This window comes from Stenella coeruleoalba (genome assembly GCF_951394435.1).
Source record: "Stenella coeruleoalba genome assembly, chromosome: 1".
NCBI classification, from domain to species: domain Eukaryota; kingdom Metazoa; phylum Chordata; class Mammalia; order Artiodactyla; family Delphinidae; genus Stenella; species Stenella coeruleoalba.
This window is the reverse complement of record NC_137169.1, coordinates 88,707,874-88,730,041: the sequence shown is the minus strand read 5'-3', so window position 1 is coordinate 88,730,041 and position 22,168 is coordinate 88,707,874. Positions and strand designations below refer to the sequence as shown.

Genomic DNA, 22,168 nt, shown 5'->3' with positions numbered 1-22,168 from the left:
TTTTTTTTAAAAAGGGCCACATGGATGTTGCTAAAGAAATCTAGAATTTATCTGTTCTTACATTGAAAGCTATTATTTTCAAATTGCCAGATGAGTAGTATCGTTTATATATTCCCTATTATTCAGAAGTTAATTAAACTAGAGACAGTGAATCCAGGAAAGACTTTTAGTTTTGGTATATACAGTTTGGATTTCTTTAGGCACTTTCTGTGGCTAAATTATTATCTTATGTGCTGATTTGATATAACGCACCTATATACGTTATACAACGAGATATAAGCTATGATCTTTGTTCTTAAGTGGGTCATGATTCATCTGTGTTTACCCAGGAAAACTTAAACAATACTGGAAGATGTAAATAACAATTCATGACAGTAGTGGAAGAGAGAAACTATAAAATTATATTGCTGACAAGAACTTGATTATTTTATTTAAGCCAACACTTTTTCACCAATTAAGTAGTAGAAGCTATCTCAAATAGCTACTAGGTATTAATTACAATTGAGGTACATGTAAGAGAGAAGGTCACTTCAGGCTGTGCTGGTCAGGGAATACTATGGAACAGATGGAATTTGAGCTATGTTTTCAAACGACACATCTCAATTGTTTTATTTTGTTTCTTTTGTTTAAATCATGGTCCAAATACAAAATGGTAATATTTGTATAGTTCTTCAGGATAAATGGAGGAAGCTGCTCATGGCCTGCGAGGACTAACTTTGGGGCCCTAGCTACCCTGCATAAAGCAGAGATCATTCATCTCTGCTTGTCTATGCCCCATTTGCAGTTCTGTGAAGTCCTGCAGTCAACTAATGTTCTGTGTCCTTGGGCAGTCATTTAAATTTTCTTTGCTCTTTTTCTTATCTGTAAAACAGGAATAAAAATAGTGCCTATGTCATAAATTGTGGTAAAGATTAAACGAATTCATATGCACAAGTTCTTAGAAGAGTGCCTGACCACAGAGTAAGCCCATTGTAAATGTATTATTACAGATATTGTTATTATAGATGATATTTGATAAGGGGAAGAGCAAGAGACAGTTATTACTATAGATAAGATTTGGTAAGGGGAAGAGAAAGAACATTCCTTGCTGAAGAAAAAATAATAGTGAGCAAAAGCAGGGAGGAGAAAAACAAATATTTGCTATAACTTGTTCTTGGGCAACACCAAAATAACTTTCATTTTCCTCTGGTGTATCTTTTCCCTCTTTTTTTCCTTCCAGTTTTATTGAGATATAATTGATATACAGCACTGTAAAAGTTTAAAGTGTATAAGTGACATAATGATTTGACTTTCTCACATCATGAAATGATTACAATAACTTTAGTGAACATTCATCATGTCATATAGATACAAAGTAAAAGAAAAAGAATTGTTTTCCTTGTGATGAGAACTCTTCGGATTTACTCTCTTAACAACTTTCATACGTAGAGTATGGCAGTGTTAATTATATTTATCATTGTTCCTTCTCCTTTCTTCCTAACATATTTCACCTTGGTATACCAGCCAACTCTGTTTCCTTGTCCTCCTATCTAACTGCTGTGGATTGAGATTGGAGGGATAGGAGAGAACAGTAAAGAACTTTGCATTGAGAAAAATGAGGCCATCATCTATGACCTTTATTAGCTTCCTATTTATCCTTACCCTAAATCTGAATCTGTCCTCCCTCCAGTCTTAGAAAATGACTTGTAAGATGAGGTTCTCTTCCTGTTCAAGTCTAATGCCATCTAGATGGGTTTTCTTTCAAACTTCTTCTCTCTGTTCCTTTGGAACCTTACTCCTGTCAATTATTCTTTCTTCTTTATGTTCGATCTATATTAATATCCTTTTGTCCTCTCAAGGGTCAAATACAGTTGACCCTTGAACAACTTGAGTTTGAACTGCACAGATCCATTTATATTTGGGGTTTTTTTTCCATAGTAAATACTACTGTACCACTTGATTCGAGGTTGGTTGAATCCACGGTTATGGAGGAATCACGGATATGGAGGGCTGACTATAGGTTATACTCAGATTTTTGACTTTGTGAAGGGTCGGCACCCCTAACCCCTGCATTCTTCAAGGATCAAGTGTATTGTCCATTCCGAAAACTCTCCTTTTTTAAACCTCTTTTCCCCATAGTTATTATTCTGTTTCTCTCTCCTTTTTCCAAAGCTTTTTGAAAAAGCAGTATACTTCTCTTGTCCCCCCATGTCCCCTTATGTCTCAAGACTCCTACAAGCTGAATTCCATTTCTCTGAAATACTTCTCTGTTTATTGAACAATTATTTAGTACCTGAGAACTCCAGAGGATAGTTTTGAATTTTTGTCTGTTTTACTTCTTTTGACATAGTTGACTATTCCTTGAAACCGACTTTCAAGACATGGCTCTCTATTGGTTTTATTCCTGCTTTTTCATTTTTCTCGGTCCCCTTTGTAAGCTCCTTATTTTTCCATTCCTACTTTAAATGTTAGTGTTTTTGTTTTCTTTTTAAGATTTTGTTCTTGCATTTGTTTCCATATGCTACTTTGAGCCTTTACTCTTCTACTTTTTGACTAAGTAATATGTTAAATAGTTTGAAACTCAAAGATACTAAAAGGTATATATACATCAAAAGATTTCTATCCCAGTTCTTCCTTCTGGAGGCAATCATTACTAATTTCTTGTGTATCCTTCCAGAAATACCCAAAAGTAATTTTAGCTGTTAGTTTTTACTTTCTTCCCTATATACAAAACCCACCAATGGAAAACTAAGAACTAATTTTGAGTTTTACCTTCATTTTCACGAGTGGAGAAGATTAGGGCTGAGATACGAAAACTGTCTAATCAATCATTGGATAATATATAGTATAAATTTAAAATCATTTGTTAAATGGTGCTGCTTGTTTTTTAAATTTTCCTTTCCTGACCCTGACTAGCTTTGATGTTCCTATAGCACATATAATGTGGTAGTTAATTCCCTGCTAGACATTATGCTCCATAGGGCAGAGGTCATGTGTGTCTCATTCACACTGTTTCCCAACATCATGCATAGAGCTCGGCATGGAGGTCGTACACAGAAATATTTTTCAAATGAGTGGTTGAACGAATACATAAATAAGTGGTTAAGATAAAAATAATGTAGTACCAGTCTATTTCTGCTTTAGCGATCTCTTCCTTTTTTTAAACATTCTTTTTAAAGAGGATCAACCTTTGATTATATTGAGGTGTTAATGTGTGTTTCTCTTTAAGGAGGATGTTTTAAAAAAAATAAATAATCTGTTGTTTCAATTCGATAATGAAATATTTCTTGGGTTAGGGTAAGTGATAAATATGAAGTGATCATGATAAAAGTCTTGAGGAGAGAGTGGGTTTTCTGTTGTTAAGTCATTTATAAAATATTGGATAGGATTACTGCCAGCATTAACCTAGTAACATGTGACTCCTTGATTTTTAAGAAATGTTAGAAGTTCAGAAAAGAACATTGTTTCCTTCAGTTTTCAATAATCATATGTGTGTTCTCTTACATATGTGAATATAAATGTTCCACAGCTGTTTTTTGTTTGTTTTGTTTTGTTTTTTGGCTGCATTGGGTCTTTGTTGCTGCACACGGGCTTTCTCTACTTGCGGCGAGCAGGGGCTACTCTTGGTTGCAGTGTGCGGGCTTCTCATTGCGGTGGCTTCTCGTTGCAGAGCACAGTCTCTAGGCGCGCAGGCTTCAGTAGTTATGGCACGTGGACTCAGTAGTTGTGGCTTGCAGGCTCTAGAGCACAGGCTCAGTAGTTGTGGCGCATGGGCTTAGTTGCTCCACAGCATGTGGGATCTTCCCTGACCAGGGATCAAACCCGTGTCCCCTGCATTGGCAGGTGGATTCTTAACCACCACCAGGGAAGTCCCCTCTACAACTGTTAAGTTTATTGGGCTTACAAAATAAAAGTAAGTTGTATAAAAATGAAGGATTAAGAAAAAATATGTGGTACAAGTGAAAATAAAACATTTTCATCTCTGAAAACATCATTGTCATTGGGAACTTCTGGAACGTTATCTCTAAGAAGATATTCAGAGAAAAGGAAATAATCTTTTTTCACATTTGAGGAACAGATTCTAGTTAAGTATTAGGAAGTAATTATCACAGTTGAAACTGTAGCCTTTATCTTCAAATGCTTAATCATTTGTTCATTTACTCATTTGCTTGACAAATATTACTGAGTAGCAGATACTCTTCCATTACAGCAATCCTTATAACTTTTGACATATGATATAATCCTTATGACAAAAATAAACTTCTCAGCATGTAAGAAATAGTATTATTTATCTGTGCATCCACTTTTACTATATTTGAGTTATATTCAATATATTACGCCACAGGAAATCTGTTATAAGATTCATGATCTTGCATAATAGGTTGTAACCACTACCCCATGACAACTAGCACACTCTTACTTCCATGCTGCCATTCCAGTTAAGGTCACCCTCCTGGGTTTGTGCTTTAGAGTTGAACTTCTGCGGATTCGTTCACAAAGCAGTTTGTATGGAGAATTCTTATATATTTAGAATTCTTTTCTTGCTCCTGCAGCTCTGCCTTTTTTAGCAGGAACTAGGAAATACAGTTTTAAATTAGTCTTTCCTGCAATTATGCAGGAATGTTTGCTGGTTCTGTAAACAACTAAATCTTAATTTTCTACTGTTTCTCATTGAAATTATCTTCTTTTTTAGTCAAGGTCTCATAGATTTCCCAAGGAAAATTTAATCAAACCCAGCTACCATGTATGTGTATAATTATTGTTTAATATATTTATTCTGCAGTACTGTGTTTCTGAAGTCAGGCTCATGCATACATGTTCGCTATTCATCCTACAATGTTTGGCGTGGTCTATTAGACCCAAATTTAGAGGTTAATTTGAAATGCAAAGAGCCTGAGGTGTTAGGAGGTCTACCTCCTCTTGGGATATTAAGATAGCCCCAAAGACAGAGTTTAATTGCAACATGATACAGAAGCCTATCTCATTGAAGAGTTGTAGTCAATGATCTGTTTGGATGGTTGCCAAGATTTGCACAGGCCCCAGACAAAGACTGTTTTGTGTGTGTGAGAGAGGGGGGTGTGTGTGTGTGTGTTGAAATGGTCACCTGTGTCTCATTTTTATATTGGACTTAAATCTATAGGAAGAGTTTTATGGAAGAAAATTGATTCTCGCTGATAGAGAAGAAGTGGAACAGGAAGCAAATAATATTTTAAAGGATGCTGATATCAGTGATGTCGCATTCCTTGTAGTTGGTGATCCATTTGGGTAAGTCAAAGGAGATATTTTGAGTTTTAATTTATTTACTTTTTTAATCATTAAGAATTCTTTTATTACATTTAAAACTTTATCTTCCAGGTCCTGATAGGGGACTGTTTACCTAGGCTCTGTCTAAAATTTTGTAGTTTAAACTTTCATTGTCTTTGAGATTAATGAAGAAAATTTATTGGGGAAGGATGTCATCATGTATCGCTTACATTGATTATCAAGTGTCAACTCTAAAGTTTATATCGTTGCTTCAGCTATTTTTTTAGAAAGTCACTTAGGGCCTTCAAATAACCTAAACTAGTATATCATTATTAAATAAGTATATTACATTATCAAGAGTTGTACCTGCCATTTATTTTGCAGGTAAGTGCAAGTATCTTCTGCTTGCTTTGTCCTCGGCTTTTTTTTTCTTTTTTAATCATCTACTATTTAGCAATACTGTTGTCACTTTACTTGCCTTGAATTTATCATTTATCAAGCCTCAGATTTCAATTTCTTATATCCACTGGGAGCTCTGTTCTTCCCCATTACTAAAAAGATGGGCTTATACTTGTCTAGTCAAGCATCATCAATCTCTAATGTCAAGCCACACAGAACAGTTCTTTTTCTCCAGCTGGTGACCCAGGATTTATGTCACAGGTTTAAGGAACATAAGGACAATTAAATCACTGTGAACCCACCACCAAGGATATTTTTCAAAACAATTACATGTGCATGTAATTGTTTTGTGCTTGTTAGTTACATGTGCATGTGTCTGTCAAAAAGAAAGTAATTTATATCAATATGAGGTGCCAGAGATTATGTATCATTATGATACTTAGTTGCAAATGGTATCCGGTCACTGATGAAGTCCAGTAAACCCATGCTACTTGAAGTGAGATTTGCAGGCTATTGCCAGCCCACAAACTTACCAGTCCATGATGAGATAACTACAGAAATTGAAAGTAGGCATTTAGAAACTTTTATAGCAATTTTACAAAATAATTTTATCTCTGCTGAAACTAATAATAAAAATTTGGAGCTTGTATTTTGTATTATTTTATTATTCTAATAGTTATTTTTTTTTGCATTTTACAAAACTAATGTTCCATGACAATTTAGAACTTAAAAAATATTGGCCTTTCACACAGTTTGAGAGCACTGCTGTTGACTTTTGTTTTACCATGTTTTTCATATCCTTTCATTCCTTTCCTCTGTGGCAGCCACTATTCTACCTAATCCAAGCTCTCATTATACTAATTTAATATAGTAACCATTTACCTGGTCCAGGTGTAGATTCTTAACTCATTACCTATGCTGTGATCAAATTCATGTTTGTAGATCCACAATTTTAAAATCTCACCTGGGCTCAAAATTAGACTATTATTAGCTCCATCATTGGCCAGACATGAAAAATACTGTCTAGCCTGCTCTTCTACTGGTGTCCTGCCAGTCTTGTACTGAAACCCACACTCACGCCAACCAGTTTGCCCTTCCCTGATCGTCATGCTTTCTCACCATCATGCATTTGTTCAAACTGTTTTCCTCATCTGTAACGCCCTTTGCCCTGTTTCTGACTGTCAGAAACCTACTCATTTTTCAAAGCCCAACTCAAACATCACATTCTCTGTGATATAGTTCCTAATTAACCCAACCAGAAGTTATATCTCTTCCTAACTGCTGATGTTAGTTTTCATATATTACCTCACAAAGTATTTTTTTATTTGTATATTTACTCTTTAGATTTGTAGGCTGCCCTTCACATTTTTATCTCCCTAGCTTCCTTCACAATACTGGGCTTATAGTAGACATCAATTAAATATTAATTGAAAGAATTGTTAATATTTTGCCTGAGGTCATGACAAAGGAGGACCAGGTGTATTTGGACTGACATCCATTCAGCAAATATCTTTTGAGCACCTATCTCATGACAGGCATTCCTATGTGCTGGATATATATTAGATGATAACTCATGGGGTTTACAGTTTAGTAAAGGAGACTGACATTAGTTGAAGAAAAAAATAATAAATTAAAAAAATCAATAAATCTGTAAAGGAAAAAAAATAGAGACTAACAGGAACAGACTTATTTATGCAAGGTCATATGGAAAATCCTTCATGTGGAGGTGATATTCAAGCAGGTGTCTAAAAAGTAAAAGGAAAAGCAGAAGGGAAGAACATTCTAAGCAGAGGGAACAGCAAGAATGTATTCAAGTAACTGAAAGGCCAGAGTGGTTGGAGCTCAGTGAGTGAAGGAAAAAGGGACCTGAGAAGGAGTTAAATAGATAGGTGGGATCCAGACATGTAAGGCTTTGGAGGGAGTAGGGATTTTGTTTGAAGTACAGTGGTAAACTTTTAGAGGATTATAAGCAGCAAATAATCACAATCTCATTGACATTCTTAAAAGATCACTCTGAATGCTTGGGTGAATGGGTTTTAGGGAGGCAAGGGTGGCTCTGGTAGAAGAGAGAAAAAGACAAACTGGGAAAAAATTAGAAGGAAAAATGCTCGGATGTATATAATAGATGAGGAAAAGGAAAGAAGTAAGTCTTCAAGGATTCTGGCTTTAGTAACTGAGTAGTTGATGATGCCATTTTTTGAAATGATGAAAAACAGCAGGAAAAAGGGCTGGGAGAAACAAGAATTGGTTCTGGAAATGTTTTAAATTTTGGATGTCATATAGACAGTTTGATATCTGCTACTGGAGCTCAAGGGAGGATTTATCCTAGTTATATGACTTTTGAAGTCATCAGTATCTAGATGGTATTTAAAACCTGAGTAGTGGATGGAATCACATTAGGAAGGAACAAGAGCAAGAACAGAAGACCTAGGATGATCAATCCCTAGGAAACTGGCATTTCATGGTCTCTCAAGAGCAGAGGAGGAGGAAAACCGATAGAGTGTGCTGTCACAGAAGCCAAGAAAAGAGAATGTTTTAGAAAAGGAAGAGTGGTCAGCTTTGATGTACTGCTGAAAGGTTAAGTAGAAGATGAGGATAGAAAAGTGTGTGTAAACTTAAAGGCTTTATTTTATGGAGGAGTTGGTGCTTGAGCAAGGTCTGGTTTAATAGTTGAAGATTGTGGGGTAAGATTGTGGGGTAAGATGGGGGGTGGTTGGGGTGGAAGGAAGGAGGGATGGAAGGGAAACTTCAATGTAAATGAAAAAACCGAGGCCCAGAGAAAGTGCTGTGACGCTACTCAGAATCCTTCGTGGCCTTAAATCTTTTAACAGTTTATCTACTTCTTCCTTTGGCTCCTCTTCTTTTTGACTATGGTAGAGCCAAATTGTATAACTTTGCCATTTTGTAAATGTTTTACAGTATTCGCTCTCCATGTCTTTGCTCGTGCTTTTTCCTTAAACAGACTGTTCTTCCTAGTTTTTATTTAGTGAAATAGATTCTTTAAGACCCAGCTTAGATGCCACCTCTTCCATGAATCCTCCCTTATTTTATTCAGGAGTAAGTGCTTTTTTTTTTTTTAAACTTCTAGCCAGTTAATTTTCCCTATGTCAGTGACTAATCATATATAACCTTGTATTTGGATTTGTATAATATTTACTGTAACTGTAGTTATTTTTCATTTATCCACTGGATTACTGTTGGGATATAGTAGCTGGAGACAGGGTGGTAAGGAAGGTGTAAATTTTAATTGGGCCTTGAAGAATTAGAATTTGAATTAATTAAGTGGATAAACCAGGAAGGGAATACAGAATGCAACAAGGCACTGAAATTCTTCCATATATATATATATGACCAAAAAATTGTACTTTGTTTAATTTTAGGCCCCTTTCTACTTACTTGAATAAAAATTTCAAAAAGAAGGGAAAACTGTTTACTCAATCTTAAATTCTTTTTTCTAATTTTTAAAAATTTTCTAATATTTTTAAAATATTTAAAAATTTATTATTTTAACCATTTTTTAGTGTACAGTTCAGTGGCATTAAGAACATTCACATTATTGTGCATCCATCAGCACTGTTTATCTCCAGCAATCTTAAATTCATGGAGAAGGTAATTGAAAGTAAGTTAAGTCCGTTGGTGTAGTTCTCATCTTTGCCCTTTTAATTTAGGTTATTAAAAGGAATGTGGAAGTTAATCACATAAATAATGTAAATGACTCTAAAAATGTTCTGCATCAGTAGATCTGACTCAGTCATGTGAGAGATGACAGTCTTAAGCTTTCTGTCCCCATAAAGAGCAGTTGAACAGGGTCATCATTAAACAGATTCCTTCTGGACTTCACTGGTGGCACAGTGGTTAAGAATCTGCCTGCCAATGCAGGGATCACGGGTTCGATCCCTGGTCCGGGAAGATCCGACATGCTGCGGAGCAACTAAGCCCATGCACCACAACTGTTGAGCCTGCATGCTGCAACTACTGAAACCCATGTGCCTAGAGCCCGTGCTCCGCAACAAGAGAAGCCACCGCAATGAGAGCCCATGCACTGCAGCAAAGAGTAGCCCTGACTCACTGCAACTAGAGAAAGCCCATGCAACAACGAAGACCTAACACAGCCAAAAATAAATAAATTAAAAAACAAAAAACAAATTCTTTCTAAAGATGGTTCTGTTTTTATTCCATTCGCTATTTTAATATGCTCTGTAATATGTTCATGGTACATGCACACACATACACACACACAAATATACCTTTATTCACCTGTCTCCTATGTGCCTTAACGTGGATCATTTAATTTCTTCCATTCTGCAAATTAATGTTATTATAAAATAAAATTTAAAACGGACATACTAAGCCTTATACATACAAATTGTCACCTTTATGAATTTCATTTTATTGATTCCATTGATCACAACATTCTTTTTTTTTTAAATAATATTCTATTTTCTTTAAACCCCACATTTGTTTATTTATTTATTTTTGGCTGTGTTGGGTCTTCGCCTCTGTGTGAGGGCTTTCCCCAGCTGTGGCAAGCGGGGGCCACTCTTCATCGCGGTGCGTGGGCCTCTCACTATCACGGCCTCTCTTGTTGCGGAGCACAGGCTTCAGATGCGCGGGCTCAGCAGTTCTGGGATCCTCCCAGACCAGGGCTTGAACCCGTGTCCCCTGCATTAGCAGGCAGATTCTCAACCACTGCACCACCAGGAAAGCCCAATCACAACATCTTGAATCTCCTCTTTTGAAATTGCCTTCAGAGCAATTCCAAGTATATTATTAAGAAACATTTACCATTTCTGGACATATGGCTCTATCTAGAACTATATGTGTGTGTATATAAGTATATATGATTTTAGATAGAGCCACATGCCCAGAAATAGTAATAAATTTGTCTTTACACACGGCAGTGCACACGTGTGCACACGCACGCACACACTTTCCCAGTCACTACAGTGAAACATTTTCATGAGCCACGGACCTGGAGGAATGCCCAGTATAAGGGTGTTAAGTCCATGGTTCATACAGTTCTTTTTTTTTAATGAAGCAATATAATCTAGGTAATTGTGATGATAAAATACCAATTTTATCACAGTTTTTCATAGCAGAAATCTGAAAGGCTAATTTAATCACATTTATATCAGTTTCACAAAATCAAATCACTTTGCCAGGTCATTAAATCTTCATAGTACACCAACCACATCCGGTCGTTTTAAATGAACTTGTGATAAAAAGAGAATAATTTTAAACCAGTTTTTTCTTTCTGCTCATCTATTTAAATAACTCACCAAGTAACTGATTCAGTTTTCCCTTAGCTTAGTGTTAAATAGTGAAATTCTGTTGAAAGTGATATTAAAAACTTATAACTGGCATTTATATTATTTTTTAAAAGCTTACTTTAAATCAAATTAAGGATTATTTTTATAGTAGTTTGTATTTTATGTGTGTGATTTAAAACAGACTTCCCTGGTGGGCATTCTTTAATCTGTTTCTGACTGCCTCGTGGGGTGAAAGCCCTTGATCTTCCTACTTGGTATGCATTGACCAGTTGACAGGTTCTGCTTGTTTGTATGTAGTTTCTCAAACATGCTAATGTTGCTTTCCCCAGTAGTGCCTGGAGTTTTCATCAAGGGGGAAAAATGCCTTTAATAATGCAGTTCTAAATTGATATGGGGTTAAGTTTCACAGTATCCATATTCATATTTATATGTATTCTCTCTTACCCCAATCTATCTAATTATAATCGTTAGATCTATCTCAAAAAAAGGAAGGCAGCAGGCAGAATAGGCACACCCTTACACATACTAATTATGCACAGTAACAACCAGGCTGAAAACAGTTATAAATAAAATGACTGCTAGACAGATAAAATCCAACTAGGAATATATCAGTCAGAACTCTGATCTACAGGCTGTGAAACTGTTCTGTAAATTGTGCCTTATACAGAAACAAAGCCTTCAAAATAGAGCAGAAATCAAGGAGGAAGTCTAGTGCCATAAGTTGGAACTCTGTAGCAGAAATTTTAAGAGTTTAAAGGGACCCTAAGACCAAAACATTTGAGAATTGCTACTCAGGAGTTCAGTTGCTGAGTAATATTCCACAGATGTCTTTTGCAGGTGTTAACAGGAGGAAAAGAGCAAGTTAAAAGTTCCCTTTTTTCTGTAGCTGCCAAGGCTGCTTTAAGAGTGTTAAAGGTGCAGTTCAACATTGTACAGGGCCTGTGTAAACTTACACTTTTCTTGCCCAGAAACCCAGATGAAAGTGTTATGCAGGTGCCTCGAAATATTTGAGGGAAAGCAGTGTCCTTGACCCTTTGATTGACTTGAGCTCATGAAATGCTGTGGCTTTACTGTCTTAAAAAGTCAGCTGTGGTTAGTTTAATCCAACCTGATCTTTTCTCACTACAGAGCTACAACACATAGTGATCTTATTCTGAGAGCAACAAAACTGGGAATCCCTTACCGAGTTATTCACAATGCTTCCATAATGAATGCTGTAGGCTGCTGCGGTTTACAGGTAATACTACAAAAGAACGGGTTTTTTTTTATGGTATTTAGCAAAAATGTTTTAGTTTTCTACAAATTTCCATAGATTTTATTGTATTTCATGAATTATAAGACATTATTATTTTATATAAGACTATGTATTAAGTTTTTTAATACTAGATTTTTTTATAATAATTTTCCCATAGCTTAGACTTCTTTTCCCCTCACTGGAATAGATCATTGAAATTTAGCTAGAGAAAGATTTTAATTTTATATCCAAATTGTAATATACAAAAAAGGGAATATAACCAAATTAAATTGGTTAAGTATTCCTAAAACCTTTTAAAATTATTCCAAATGACTTACTCTGCATTGCTGAGACCCATGTTTTTCCACCCAGTATTGTTTTCTGTGCTATTAAGAGCACGGTGATGCAGCATTTCTTAAAATAATCCATGAAAGAGCTAAAAACCAGTGATATTAGGCTTTTAAGCCAGCTTTGCATTTATTGATATGTAAAGTTAGTTGTTTTTAACCCAGAAATCTTGGTGCTGAGGAGTTAAAGGAGCACTCCATAACTGTGTTTAATATTTTCTTCCAGGCTGCTGACATTCATTTTACAAGTTTGATATCTGTGTTCTGATGTTCACACATATATAATCCATGACAATTGTGACTGCCTGTGGCCAACAGTAGTTTTAAGACTTTATTGATTGTCAAGACACATTCCTATTTCAGATGTATTATAACAGGAAAAAATTTGCATCTTAGAATCTATGAAATAGGTATTTCCCAGTATATCTTCCTGGAATGCATAATTTAAAATAGCTGTTTACAAAGTAAGGGACAGCATGAACTGAGAACTATTGGCCGTATTAGTTGGTTTCCTCTCTGGGAATATGAAACAGGCATTTTATTTTAATGAAATCTTAAGTATTTTGATCATATATATGGAGAGTCCATTAGAAAAGTAGTCAAGAGTCTCTCAAATATTCTCAAAATCAAATAAAAGAAAAAATAGTAAAGATTTTTTGGGAATCATTTATGTATTTCTAATCTCTTGGGAAATATAAAGATAGCTTGATCCTTTCTACACAGGTATTTTAAAGGAAATATAATCCCATAAAATTTAATTAATACTTCTATGCTTTAGTGAAGCCCATGGATAAAAGCTACTATCAGTTATGAAGTACTGGCATGATTATTCTGATAAAGGCAGTTTTTAATTTTCTACACACTAATTAGATGTCCCAAATTAAAGGTGTGATACCACACAGAATAAGAGCTGCTGATTATTAGGCACAACGAGACAACTCACAGCCAATGGATCACCTAGACTCTGAATTCAATTGCTAGTTGTATATATAGGAAATCTCAAAAAACACTTCTTCTTTTCTTTTGTTCTGAGGGTCAATAAAATGCTATTTAATTCATCCATTAAAAAAAAAAGTAGCTGTTTACAGCAAGAAGCTACATTAGCCTTGGTACCCAATGCTGTGTCTGTGGCTTTAGAGGGACCTGTATTTTCTGTATTACCTGTGAAGAGTAGCTCACTTTAATTGACTAATCCTGGCCAGGCATCCCAGAAATACTGCCTTTGGTTCTGAAGAACCAGAGAAGAAGTATAAATGATTCACCTTTCAGTATTCATTACTTCCTCTTAGTTATGACTACATCTAAATTGGCAAAGAACTTTGCTGTCTGTTTTGTCTTCTAATAAAAGGCATACTTTAAAAAAACCTTGCCAATTCAAGTCTTTTTTACACTTAAAATTTTTTCCCAACATTTCTGTGTTGGAATAAATTGAATTCTTGACTCTCAGATTCATGAGTGATTCTCAGTCCAATATTCTTTCCTCTAGACATGCTATCTTTTAATCATTTAAGAATGATTGCCATGAGAAAGGAAAAAAAGAGAGGAATAAATTTTGTGATAGACAAAAATGTGTAAATCTTAAGCTAATGGACTATATATAAGGGACTATATATATTTTTTCATATTGGTTTTAATTTTATTTCTGGTGAAGAAGGTTAGTTAGCCCCTTTCCATCATATTTTGCTCTAAATTATCTTCTAATAATCTATTGTTTAGAGTTTTTTGCTTTTTAAGTGTACTTGTTTTTAAACATCTTCATTGGAGTATAATTGCTTTACAGTGTTGTGTTAGTTTCTACTGTATAACAAAGTGAATCAGCTATATGCATATGTATATCCCCATATCCCCTCCCTCTTGCGTCTCCCTCCCACCCCTCTAGGTGGTCACAGAGCACCGAGCTGATCTCTCTGTACTATGCAGCTGCTTCCCACTAGCTTTCTAGTTTACATTTGGCAGTGTATATATGTCAATGCTACTTTCACTCCGTCCCAGCTTACCCTTCCCCCTCTCCGTGTCCTCAAGTCCATTCTCTGTGTCTGTGTCTTTGTCTTTATTCCTGTCCTGCCCCTAGGTTCATCAGAACCATTTTTTTTTTTTTAGATTCCATATATATGTGTTAGCGTACGGTATTTGTTTTTCTCTTTCTGACTTTCTTCACTCTGTATGACAGACTCTAGGTCCATCCACCTCACTACAAATAACTCCATTTCATTTTCTTTATGGCTAAGTAATATTCCATTTTATAAATGTGCCATATCTTCTTTATCCATTTGTCTGTCGATGGACACTTAGGTTGCTTCCATGTCCTGGCTATTGTAAGTAGTGCTGCAATGAACATTGTGGCACATGACTCTTTTTGAATTATGGTTTTCTCAGGGTATAAGGCATAAATATTTTAAAAGATCTTTGTCTTTATTATGTAAATCTGTTATCCAGACTGGGTAAAGGTAGACTAGGGTGACCCTTTCCCTCTGATACCCACACTGATAAAGAAGTGCAGTATTATTGTTCTCATATTTAAAATGGGTGAAGGTATTTGAGAGGGAATTTACTATGAGAATTGACAGTCTCCATACATATAAGCCCCCAAGATCATATCCACATTTACATATATTATTATTATTTTAAATTTAGCTTTCTCTCAGTTTTATATGGGATTTCTCTAAGCAGCCACAAAGTACTGTTTCCCCATCTTGGTTCTGTTCCCTAATCTGGATATGAAATGACTTACTACTAATGTGAAAAACAGGAAGTACCTTTCTATTTTCTGTCTTTTGTATTTATGAAATCTCTATGGAAGTATAATTCTTGTACCACCCAAGGTATTCATATCCCAGGAGAAGGAGGTAATTATTGATTCCTTTGTATAGTTTTCTAAGATAAAAGACATAAAAAAAATAATCATATGCATAGCACACTTAAATTTTAAAATAAATGTATATGGATATCCTGCATAATGCAAAAATTTTGGCAAAGTCCCCTTATAATAGCTCGTCTTTTTCTCTTTACTCTTTGGACTAGCATTTATGGAAAAACAATAACCTATACCAGTGGTTCTCAGACTTCAGTATTCATCAGAATCACCTAAAGGGATTATTAAAGTTTCCTGGGCCTTCCCTTCAGATTTTCTGATATAGTGTATATCTGGAGTAGGGGTCTGAGAGTTTGCACTTCCAACAAGTTCTCAGGTGATGCTGAAGCTGCTGGTACAGGCACCACACTTTGAGATTCATCAACCTAGGCAGGTAAAAAATTTCTTAGAAAGTTAAAAACTGCACTGTCATTCTTTTAGCATGGCAGAATTGGAAAAGTACGTTTTAGTTCCCAGAAATACGCTTGCTAAATGTCGAGTGTTAACAGGTTACCTTGCCATGCTCTCTTGCTCAATTTTCTAAAAGGGAAGTGGGCACCCCTTTCGAAAGGCATTCTGTCATCTATGTGAAAGAGCTTTCCTATGAATTGAAAAACAGCCATCGAGTTGTTAAACAGAAGTTCTGCTTGGGTAAGGTTACAGACCTGAATGGTATATACTTTTCCAACATCTTTACCTTAGGTTAAAGAGGAGTAGTATGAAATTCCTAACCTGAGAATGGGTACAATTTTTTTAGCAATCATTTATCAGCTCCTTTTGAACTATCTTTTTTGGTTTTTTTTGTTTTCTAAAGCAGCATAGTTCAGAATCGACCACTGAGTATTTTTTATTAACTTCGTAGTTTATTAACCAACAGAAGATTCTTGATTATCAGTATCTATGAAGGTAAGTAGTTGCATAGACTAACACTTCTACACACACACAAACATACACACAAACACACACACACACAAACACATACATAGCCAGTTGATATGCATTCTATTCTAGGCATGCCGTAAATATACTTCCTTACCACAAACCCCATATACCTAATGAAATTGTTGTTTTTGTTATATGGAAAGTATATTAGAGGTTGCCAAGTTAGACATCATTAAGAGGAATAGTGATGTCTTTATTCAACAAATACTGTTTTTCTTTTATTGTTTGCCTACTGAGTTTCTTTGAATATGGTGGTAAACCTGACCAAGAAGGTCTCTGCTCTCAAAGAGTTTACATTCTAGTAGGAAAAAGAGGCAATAACAAATTTAAAAAATAAAGTCAGGTAGTGGCAAGTATAAGAAATTCAAGTAGACTGCTAGTTTAGAGAGTGACTAGGTCACTACTATAGTTGGGTAGTCAGGGGAGGTCTCTCAGGGTGGTAACATTTAAGATTAGATATGAATCAAGAAGGAACAACCATATCCCAGTCAGAAGGAACAACAATATCCCAGTCAGAAGGAACAGTTTGGACAAAGACCCTAAAGCGGAGATGAGCTTGGCTTGTTAAAGGAACCAAAGGAAGGCTTGCTGGAGAGTAGTAGGCAAGGAGAGGAGTGATCTGAGGCTGGATAGGTGGGTAGGGTTGGATCACTAGGCTAATACACTGTCAGGAATTTGGATTTTATTCTAAGTGATATAGACTAACTGCCTTTAGAGGGATTTAAACAGAGCAAATACTTTATCTGGTAAGTGTTTTAAAAAGATATCTCTGGCTGGTATGTGGAGATTGAATTTCTGCCAGGGAAGACTAGAAGTGAGGAAATCAATTAGTAGGTTTATTGCAGTCTTTTAGAGAAGAGGTGATGGGGGCTTGGACTTCATGGAGAGGGTAGGGTGCAATAGACGATTAAAAGAAGTAGATACATAGGAGCAGTGTCTATTAAGAGAATTGAGATTTAGGGAGATGTAGAGAGCCATTTGTGCCTTACTGATAATCCTAGGAAAGGAAACGGACTCTGTATGCTAATGGATCCTACCATCTCACTACCACAGTTATCATGGTCCTTACCCCCATAGACTTGTCCATGGGGCTGGACCCTTCTAACACCATTGCCCAGGTGTTTTCTCATTTTGGTTGGTTATATTAACTTGTCATTTCTAGAGAAGTTGCCTCCTGTCCTAAGAACCCTGTGCCAGTCTTCGTATGCTTTCAGGACCATTATCAATCTTAGAACTGATTATGTAGAAGAATAGGATTGGGTTTGTCTTACTCCCAGACTCTCGAAGGCATGATGTTTCCCTGAAGTATCTCCTTTTTTCTTATGAACAATTGGTAGTCCCAGCATAGATAATAAGTGTATGTATGTTAAGTGAAAGAAGTGAGACATAGAAGACCACATAATTTATGATTCCATTTACATAAAGTGTCCAGAAAAAGCAAATCTATAGAGACGGAAAGCAATTAGTGGTTGGCTGAATCTGGGGATGAGAACAGGATTAAGTATAAATGGACATAAGGGATCTGGAGTGATAAAAATTCTCTAAAACTGCATATAGTGATGGTTGCACAACTTAGATTTACTAAAAATCATTTCATGTACACTTGGAATGGGTGAATGTTATGGTATGATAATTATACCTCAATAAAGTGGTTTAGAAAAGGAATTATAAGGGGTTTTCTAGATGGACAAGAAGTTAAAAGACATTCCCAAAAGAGAGAAAGGTAGAGTTAGAGAGTCATGGAGGCACTTTGGGGCATCTGCAGGGTATTACAGAAACACAAATGAATCCATACATACATACCACAGAAACCTTGGCTATCTAGAGATAAGTTAACACAAGACTTACAATACGTATGTTGGGTAAAAACTGACTACATATTGGGAAGAATTAGTAAAGGAAAGGTATAATGGATATAATGGAAAAGGTTTAGAGTTTAACTGTAAATTAAAAGGTTTTGGTTTTCTTTTTGCTCAGGTGGTAACTAAGGAGTCATCTAACTGCTCCGGATCTTAAGTTTCTTAACTACAAGGGAATGAGGTGGGAACAGGGAGGAATGTTGAACAAAACTAGTGGTTTTCAAAGTGCACCATGATTTATGAAGATGCTTTAGGGTTCTGCACATAATGAAGTAATTGACACCAAAACACAAAGAATAAATCCCTGAAGAGCCAGGTCATTATCTTTAACTCAATTTTTAGCATCAGTGATGTTCTATATAAGAATTCATTTGGAAAAAAGATTTGTCACTAAAAAGTATGAAGCATACTAAACTAGCGAAGTTCTGATATCCTGTAGTTTTGGAAGCCAAAAAGCTGGACTGTTGGGACCTCCCTGGTGGCGCAGTGGTTAAGAATCCACCTGCCAATGCAGGGGACACAGGTTTGAGCCCTGGTCTGGGAGCAACTAAGCCCCTGCACCACACGGGCTTGTGCGCCACAACTGCTGAGCCTGTGCTCTAGAGCCTGCGAGCCACAACTACTGACCCCACATGCCACAACTACTGAGCCTGCGCGTCTAAAGCCCATGCTCTGCAACAAGAGAAGCCACCACAATGAGAAGCCCGCGCACCGCAACGAAGAGCAGCCCCTGCTCTCAGCAACTGGAGAGAAAGCCCGCGTGCAACAACAAAGACCCAATGCAGCCAAAAATAAATAAATAACTTTTTAAAAAAAAGATTTATTAAAAAAAACAGCGGGCCTGTTTTCCAGTTTTAGGCAAAGGATACATAGACCAAGATATGTTAGATACTCAAATTTTCGTTGAGTTAATTTTAAGATTTTTTTGCAATTAAAATATTAGTTATAAACATGTATACTTTAAAATCATGTTACCTGAAATTCCTAAGTAACAGATATTTCTAACACTTATTTGTATTTTGAGGATTTTTCTAGTCAAAGAAAAATCCATTTATTTGTCGAGAGCCAGACAAGGTGGTTGTATTTAGACATTCCTGATAATGAAAAATCAGGGATTTTTCTCAGTACACAAAAGACAAGAGGAACAAGTCCTTCTTCTCTTGAAATCTTCAAGTTAGGCATTTAGCAGCTTAATCATGCAGAATCAGAATTGCTTTTATTATTGTTGCTGCTTTTGAAGAGCCACTTACAAAATAACGTTTTTTCTTGATAACAAATGACATATATACGCATAGAAAATCAGGAAAATACAGTAAGTATAAAGAAGAAAATAAAAGCATCCGTAGTCTCACCACCTGAAGGTAACCATAGTTACCATTCTGGTATGTTTTCTTTCAGTCTTTTTACTTAGCACTTACTGTGTGTACATTCTCCTGAATCTGACAGGCTAAAAAGGAATTACAGATCCTAAAATAATTTTTTTGCATGGTACTTCATTTATTGTTAGCCATTTGGGTGATAGAATATGTTAATTATTTTGTAAAAGTTTGGTGACTGAAATGATCTTGAGACATTTTTAAAGGAAAGATAAGTAAGACAGTTTGAAACCAGGTAGCAATGATTTCTGCACGAAAAACTGCATTATCAGTTGTGGCTGACTTCAGGGAAAAAGGTTGTATAATTTTCTCATCATTATGAAGTGCTTCCACTTTCGCTGACTGTTGCATGAGTGACCTTGACTATTGCCATATGTTCCTCTGTTTATATAATACATATCTACTTTGGGGAAAAATGTATATTACTTTCAAAAAATAAGAACTCATTTCCTTCCTTTTTTTTAAATAACACAACACTCATTGTGATAGCATTTTTGACCTTGTAGTAGTTCTTACTGTTAGTTTTCAGAAGCGTTAAATTGCTTTCATTGTTGTCCAGGCACTATTGTAGAAATGATAAAACCTAATGAGTACAAAGAACACTTAACTGGGTAATAAAGGTATTAGAGCTCTACATTACTATGTAACCTTAGAAGAATTCATCTAATAAGTTCTCTGTTCTTTTAGTCACTTTGGAATTCTTTTTGACCACCTGTTAAATCATGAGCATGTTAAATTTTTTTTCCTTCCTTTCCATTTCCTTTTTTTAGTCACTATTTTAATAGCCACCTTCCCATCATTCTCTTCCACTTTATAGTTTTCTGCTTAAATCATAGATCTGATTGTGCCGTTCTTCTACTCAAACAATCCTGGTAAATCTCTATCCTATAAGAGTATTCAGTTGCTTGCATATGTTTATGTGCTTACCATATTATAAACTCCTTAATTTACTTATCTTCACATCTTCCATGGTACTTTATTGCAGTGCCATGCACATATAATCAATGTGTAACAAATAATGTGTAACAAATATTTGCTGAGTTGAATTGCTTATTTATTTCCCCCTCCCCACCCCCTACCCCAAGTTGAATCTTGTCTTTGGAATTATATGCTTTAAGTTGTAATTCTTTCACTTAATTTGTATGTGGTTCTCTCATTTATATGTGAAAATATAAATCTAGCTGCTCTTCTGTCTACATAGTCATTCAGCTTTATCTGTGTACCTAGTGTATAGCCATGTGTATAATCTTTCTTACTGTTAGCAAAAGTCAGTGTTTTATCAATGTTAAGCAAAATGCATGTGAAGATTAAAAACAGCAAGTATTCTATATAAAAAACTAGTAACTCTTGATTATATGGTTTTGTAGTACATTTTTTGACAACTGCTGGCTCAGCTTTCTTTTACCTCACAGATTTAAGTGATCTGATTAGGATATACATATATAAAAGATACATGTGGGACTTGATAGAGTTCTTAGCAAGTTAAATTTTCTAATTTTTCCATATCCAGAAAAGATACTTTTTAATCTAAAAATCACAAAATATTTTCATTTCAATATAAAATACCAAAGCATTAAAATCTAATTATAAAATGGAGTTTTCATAGCACCTGTGCTTCTGAAAGAAAGGAAATACTGGCAGCGAGATGAATTAAGACTATTAAGGTCATTCAGGCAGGTGGTACTGAGAACTCAAACTAAGGTAGAGGAAAAAGAAATTAATAGTTTCTAGATAAACTGTAGAGCTAGAATTGACAGGAATTGGTACCTGGTAAGATGTCAGGAATTAGACATACTTGTTAGAGGCAAAGTCAGGCAATACTTACTTCTAGATACTTGGTTAATGCCACTGTAAATACTGCCCAGGATTTCCCACCTCTGTTACTTTGTTCACATCATCTCATTCTTCTGCATGTTCAATTTCCCCAGGCTAAATCTTACCCATCCTTTAAGGTCCAGCTTATATCCTGTCTATTCAGAAGTTACCTTCAGGTGTGCCCTCGGTGGGGGAAATGCTGAACTCTTATACAATTTATATCTAATTTTTTATTAGTATTTATTACCTCATATTTGTCTTTCTTGTGCATCTTTTCACTCTTAACTAGTGCCTTATATATAATTAAGTAAATCATTTTGAATTGAGTTTTTGTCTTCAATTGATAAAAAACATGATCCAGTATCAAGTTAGATAAACTGCTTTCCTTATAACTTACTCTAGGTTAAAACACACACAAAAAGCCTGTATTTACCTACTGTTTTTGAAAACAGTACTTTTTGTAATCTTTAAATGTAGATCTGCATCAATAATGGTTTGGGGGAAAATGATCACAAGCACAAAGGCTTACATTTTTAGGATGGTAGGTGCTTAGGCTTCTGTAACCTCAGTTCTCGTCACTGTATGATTTTGTTCCAGTTTCTTTTTGTAATTTACTGGTAAGTCCTTGAATTGTGAAACACAAAGGAATTGGCCCTTCTGTTCTTTGAGGTACTGACATCTAAATGGCGAAACTGTTTGCATAATGTTCCAGAATTCATTGAAGAAGTTTGTACCACAGCCATGGAAATGGTTACAGTCTATAAATCAGGGTCCTAGGAAGCAGTGCTTATGTGAGGTTTTCTTTAATCCCCCAAATTAGACAATTGAAAGACGCTTTTACATAAAGTGTTT

General features: G+C 35.5%; 1 protein-coding gene across 3 annotated transcripts in view; it reads left to right on the top strand.

Annotated features, from left to right (window-relative positions):
* Positions 1 to 22,168, top strand: part of DPH5 (diphthamide biosynthesis 5) — a 37,304-nt gene that overhangs the window by 2,676 nt on the left and 12,460 nt on the right. For all 3 annotated transcript variants that reach the window (XM_079922799.1, XM_079922800.1, XM_079922798.1), the window contains exons 3-4: positions 5,120 to 5,244; positions 12,021 to 12,129. In XM_079922799.1, coding sequence (XP_079778925.1) covers positions 5,120 to 5,244; positions 12,021 to 12,129 — 234 coding nt within the window. The remainder of the gene's footprint in view (positions 1 to 5,119; positions 5,245 to 12,020; positions 12,130 to 22,168) is intronic.